Source organism: Triticum aestivum, chromosome 2D (assembly GCF_018294505.1).
Source record: "Triticum aestivum cultivar Chinese Spring chromosome 2D, IWGSC CS RefSeq v2.1, whole genome shotgun sequence".
Taxonomy (NCBI): Eukaryota; Viridiplantae; Streptophyta; class Magnoliopsida; order Poales; family Poaceae; genus Triticum; species Triticum aestivum.
The window spans coordinates 327,430,839-327,436,665 of NC_057799.1; the positions used below are offsets into that span (position 1 = coordinate 327,430,839).

The window sequence follows — 5,827 nt, forward strand, 5'->3', positions numbered from 1 at the left end:
GCTGGGCTCTGGGCATTAGTATAGATCGGTTAAGACCAACATTTAGCTAGTAAAAATATGCAGTCAGCCTGTAGTCAATTTAGCTTTTGCGTGTTCTGTCAGCTGCTAAAGCTATAAATGATAACAGTAAATGAGTTGTTTGTACTGGTAGTAGAGTAGTATAGCTAGCTGCTTCTGACCTGTATTGTTCAGGTCGGTTTGGAGCCTTGGAGGTCTATGTCGGTTTAGCTTCTTGTCTTAGGTTGGTTTGTTTAAATACGGATGTATCAAGTCACGTTTTAGTATTAGATACATCCGTATCTAGACTAATCTAAGACAAGAATTTTGGAACGGAGGGAATACTTCCTTTGTCCGAAGAAGCTTAGCTCTTAAATGGATGTATCTAACATTAGAGTGTACATCTTTGTAAGATAAGCTTGTAGTTCATCAACAAGAGAGATGGCTTTGGTTGTATGAGCTAGCAAATCACCAAAACAGCCTGTGTACTTGTGTATGTCGTCAGAAACAACGCAGAGGGAGAGAGAGCGCGCGCGGGGGCTGAGTGATTCAGCTCCAACAAAGAGAGAGAGGGGTGTCACATACTCCCTTTCGTCCTTAAGAGTGTACTTTTAACTTTATTGGAAAGTCAAACTATCTCAAAGTGTTAGTTTGACACAAGGTTTTACAGAATACAGATGCACACAGTGATTCTATACAATAGCACAGGCGGAGCGGTTCAGCATAACAGATCACAAGCCTCAGTTTCACCACAATGGATGGTTAACAGGTGTTAAAGTGTGCATCTGTATTCTGTAAAACCTTGTGTCATGCCATAGTAATAAGCTGATAGCAAACTTCAGGCAACATAACTCGTTTTTCTATGATACTACAGGCAACACAACTCTTCGACCAAAGCTACAAACGGCTTATCTCTGGGTTTTTTTTCACCAAAACTTTATATTCCACCCATCTCAGGGAACTTGGGCACATCTCTGGGTGCGCAATTAAAGGAGACACGGAAGCAAAACAAACAGCTATTTCCAAAAGAATTAATCTCTCCGCCAAAACTGTTGTTCCAGGCATCGCATGACAGTGCACAGCAAAGGGAGAAACACAGACAGATATTCCTGAAAATTCTCTCCAAAAAAAAGTTGTTCCAGGCATCTCAGGGAATTTGTGTGATGGTGCACAACATAATGAGAAACACAGCAGCAGCACGGACAACTATTTCCCAGAGAAATAAACTTGCCGCAAAAAATGTTGTTCCAGGCATCTTGAGTAACTAATACAGTTATTTCCAGCAAAAGTCCTTCTGAGTTTTATGTCACAAGAATCCCGCTGCACCCTGCGACTGAGACGTTCCCTGCTCTGGCGTCCTCACTGCACAAACAAATAATTCATTTATCATACCTATGTATTTACAGAAAAAAAAGAGTGAAACACAAAAAAAGGCTCTCCCTGGTCCTAATCAGAAATGGAACCTACCTGTACTGGGGTCTGCTGTGGCTGCTGCTGTTGGTGATATGCATATCCAGGATGGCCTGTGTAACCAAGAATGTTAGGATCCTCGGGACAGCAACCATAACCTGGACCAGAGCTTTGAGGGTGTCCATGGTCCACACCATTCCATTGATCCTGCTCATATTTGTGATTGACGAGTATGCTTGTCAACGATAAAACTCAAAGTGATCTGGTCATAAAATCACTAGAAAGTACTCCCTCTGTAAAGAAATATAAGATCGTTTAGATCACTAGATCTTATATTTCTTGACAGAGGGAGTAGAAGGCAAACAACAGATAAAGACTACCTGCTTCTTAGGAGCAGGACGAGCCCAGTTAACTGTTATGATATTATCTCCCAGCTGGCTTCCATTTAGAATTGTCATAGCCTCCACAGCTGATGCCCTGCAAATACATAAGTCACAATTCAGTCTATTCCTGGGAAGAACTGTGGTACAGTGGAGAGGGTATGGCAGACAAATTAAAGATTTGCATGGTGCATCTGTGTTTTCATATTCCTGCACACACCTATCCTATATGGCTGGAGTTCTCAACCAGAATTTACCATCGGGGACATAGTATTTACCATCCTCAACCGTCATCATAAATATCACCAATCTACCATATTTCAGAATTGTCAAAATTGCAATATAAATAGTTATGGTTATGGTCTCGACAACATAATAGTTACAACAAATAGGTTAAAAGAGGGCCTTGGGCAGTTAACTAACTAGGCTAATATATGACTACTATATGGTATAATTTAACTTGTATTTTTCAGGTAGATCTGCCTATTCCCATGTTCTTTTAGCATATGTAATCACATGGCATTTGTCAAACCATTTATTATGACTAAACCAGATACCTGCTCGAATATGTGACGAAGCCACAGTTCTTCCCCTCTATTACCTTGACAGTAAGCTCTCCATAAGGACTGAAGGCTTTATCTAGATCCTCATCAGTCACACATGAATCAAGTTGACCAACAAAAAGCTGCAAGCCATGAAAAAATTCTGAGATCAATTGACCATACATGTGACTCCTTTTAAAAGGTAAAACCATGCACTCACTCTGCTATTGTTCTGGTTAGAATCAGAATATGTCCCTTGTGTACGAAAATCTGCAGAAATGGAATGTATTGTTAGAAACTATTGACTCTGACATTAATGAAAATTGTGCGGTGTAGCTGATACAAAAATTACTTGCTGTATATGCGAATTTCGGATCCATCAGTAGATGAGAATTAGCTAAGCACTAGTCAAGAATTAATGCACTAAAATGTTCCAACATTATAGGCTGTATACCCAGCACAATACGTTTCACATCTGTAGATACTGTTAAAGCATGGAATTTTCAAAAAATAAAGCACCAAATCCAGCATTAAGATAATCAACAAATGTTTTGCGATAGCCGACAATAGGCCTGATGCGACTGATTCAAAACTCTTGCAAGTGAAACAATGTGTGTATCATGCAACTTGAAATGCATCAGTGCATCCCTCACTGGCAACAATGCGACGAGTTATATGAACTGGTCCCCAGCAATTCATATTGCGATAGAGGCTGGACCAGAAGTCCATGGAAAAAGGAAGAGCATAATACAAGGGCTGGAAGAGGGGAGGCTACATTCGCACAGCCAAAGTGACACACAAGCCCTACTAGATTCCAGCCGAGAAGACCAGGAAAAGATAAGGATAAAGAATGTCATATATCTCAGGAGCTAGATCACTTCCCGATGAACAAGTCAGAATTGCCACTCCTTGCTAACAGCCCTACCGATAAAAGGAATAATGCTTCAAGGACTATATGACTAGCTCTTATACGAGTTCCTGGTAAACCACTACTTGCGTAAAGTACTCCGCTCGCTCCCCTGCTCGTTCAGGAGCTTATTTTTTTTCCGTTGCAGAAAAGAGATCCCTTACCCTTTCTTTAGAAAATGATGACTTTTTGAAGTTTGAGTGAGGATAATTGTCTTAAATTTCGGAGAATCGGCTGAAAAAACCTGGGATAGCATGGCAGCCTGCACCAGGATAATAAATATGCTTACTGGCGAACTAACTCTAATTCCATCACAACATGGATGATTAAGAATTACTGTACTCCATTGAAGCCATGCTGCTAATATTTACTAGTCAGTGGTGCAAGAAGAGACCATCTGGGGAATAACATATGCAGGTGTGAAAGCTTTACGAATTGCAACATGCCGAAAACAAACCCGTAAAAAGATATTTGCAATGTTAAGGACACATAGAAAGCCAGAAATCAAAACTCACAGTTCGGTAGCTACAAAAGTAAATAATCATAAACCATATTGTTGGTGGCCATACCACTCTTGAAGGTAGCAGGTCCGATACGCATAGGCCTAGAAGAACAGTATGCTCCATTCATTTCAGTCATTGCTTGTGTGCGTTCATTGACATCTCCAAACACAACAAACCCATAGCCTTTTGAGCGTCTAGCAAGAAAATCCCATATAACTTTTGCCCTCTTAACTGATGGATAGCGATTCTTGAACACGTGGTGTAGCATGAAGTCTGTAACATCAAAGCCCAATCCCCCAACATATATGGCACAATCATCATCAGGACCAGCATACTGGACCCAGCTGAGGCTGAAATCCCTGTCAGCATTAGGCATCTTCTGGCCATTGTAGCTCTGGAGGATTTGGTCAGCAGTGGCATGGTCAGAAAAGGTAAGATAACCGAAACCCTCAGATTGCTTGGTCTCCTTGTTCCGCGTTATCACTGCTGTCACAAGCTGCATTTTAAAAGGAAATGATGAGGAAACAGTGAGAAAAGCACGTAAACTTTGAGATGAATCACAAGAAGATTTCATATACAATGCCTGATGCTATTTGATTGGGTAATCGGAGAACATTGACAAACATATAGCCTGATTTAAGCAACTGAAATGCAGATAGAGTAAGGAGCTAAACACGGTAGCCGTCTGCAGTTCACTATCACTAGAGCATACTGTGAAACATATAGTAAAAGGGAAGACTGAATGTAGTGAGACCCTATCATCCATCTGATTTATAGAAATGTGAGACAGTATCGTAATATACACAATAGCGAGTGGCTCACAATCTAGTGGGCACCAAAGCTACGACCCAGTGGTGCTAGTGAACAGTATGATGCACGCATGTAAACGCGACTCAGTTGAGGAGACATAAATTGGGAAACATATAGCACGGGCACAAACATGTATAGGAAACAATTTTAGAAAAAAAGGGGAGTAGGTAGGACGAGGGGCATGGGATGGGATCACCTCGGGCGAGCGGGTGAAGCAGCTGCGCAGGTAGTCCTCGTCCATCCAGGGGAAAAGTTCGCGGATCCGGAGTGACCTCGACTCCGCCTCCTGCCCTCCGGACCCGGCTCCGCTCTCGTCCTCCGCGGCTGGCGCCGCCTGCTCCTGCTGCGACGTCCCGTGGTAGTGGTACGGCGGCGCCATGGCCCAGTTCCGCGGGGGCGGATGCGCCATCGTGCCAGGAAGGGTAGGATCAAACCCTAGCAACCGAGACGATTCTACTGGAATGCGAGAGGAGGAGGAAGGGTTGGAAGGAGAAAGCGGACCAAAAGCAAAGGACAAGGAGAGGGTTTGCTAAAAGTTGGGGTTTAAGGGGTACACGCATCACACAGTTGATAACTCGTGGAACTGGTTCACCACTCTGTGAATGGGCAAAAATCACAAATTTGACCTATAAACAAAAAGAATTCATAAAATGAACTGTTGATAAAAAAATTCATCCGATTGACTTTTTATGTGACGCCTGACATCTAGGCGTCACACTACACTGTACAGCGCCTGACTGATAGGTGCTATACATCTGACCAATGTCACATTGCAGAACGTCTGACAGCTAGGCGCTGCACATAGCGCTGCACGGTCGACTCAAACGCTGCAATCGATCAATTGGAGTAGGACGTGGCGGTCTATGTTGCGTTGGCGATGCGATGCAATATGATATAGTACTAGCTCTAGTAGTACTTGAGTAGTTAAAAAATGGTTACTGTATACCCTTGGACAAATGTAGTGCACACGATCACGTGAAGGCTGTGACTGTACCTACGACCGGAGCACAGTGACGGCACATGGCGAGGTAGTTAACAAATGCAGGTGTGGAAGGAGATGTGTAGTCAAACTCAAGAAATCCTGCTATGCTAGCGCGTCGGGTCCCACACTAGTGCAACACCTAGGTGCTAGGCGCTGCACCGTATAGTATAGCGCCTAGCTTTTAGGCGGTGCACATTGACTTAACAATTTTTATGCAGTCCGAGGTACGACCCTGCTCAGGCGTGTAGCGCCTGTCAGTCAGGCGCTGCACAGTGTAGTGTGGCGTCTAGATGTCG

General features: G+C 43.1%; 1 protein-coding gene across 1 annotated transcript; it reads right to left on the bottom strand.

Moving 5' to 3' along the window:
- Positions 1-1,087: 1,087 nt before the first annotated feature.
- LOC123052985 (polyadenylate-binding protein RBP45) lies at positions 1,088-5,083 on the bottom strand. The gene is made up of 7 exons (XM_044476352.1): positions 4,746-5,083; positions 3,806-4,235; positions 2,550-2,599; positions 2,345-2,472; positions 1,788-1,884; positions 1,465-1,614; positions 1,088-1,359 (listed from the first exon to the last, which is right to left on the bottom strand). Exons 1-7 carry the CDS (start codon positions 4,956-4,958, stop codon positions 1,357-1,359), a joined length of 1,071 nt encoding a protein of 356 aa, XP_044332287.1. The 5' UTR covers positions 4,959-5,083; the 3' UTR covers positions 1,088-1,356.
- Positions 5,084-5,827: the final 744 nt, after the last annotated feature.

What these genes read in the sequence shown, in the direction of transcription:
- LOC123052985 (XM_044476352.1), bottom strand. Translation starts at nt 4,958, where the DNA reads ATGGCGCATCCGCCCCCGCGGAACTGGGCCATGGCGCCGCCGTACCAC. An exon ending in GCTTCACCCGCTCGCCCGAG is followed by an intron (nt 4,236 to 4,745) that starts GTGATCCCATCC and finishes TTTAAAATGCAG; the next exon opens with CTTGTGACAGCAGTGATAAC. An exon ending in CTAACCAGAACAATAGCAGA is followed by an intron (nt 2,473 to 2,549) that starts GTGAGTGCATGG and finishes CATGGCTTGCAG; the next exon opens with CTTTTTGTTGGTCAACTTGA.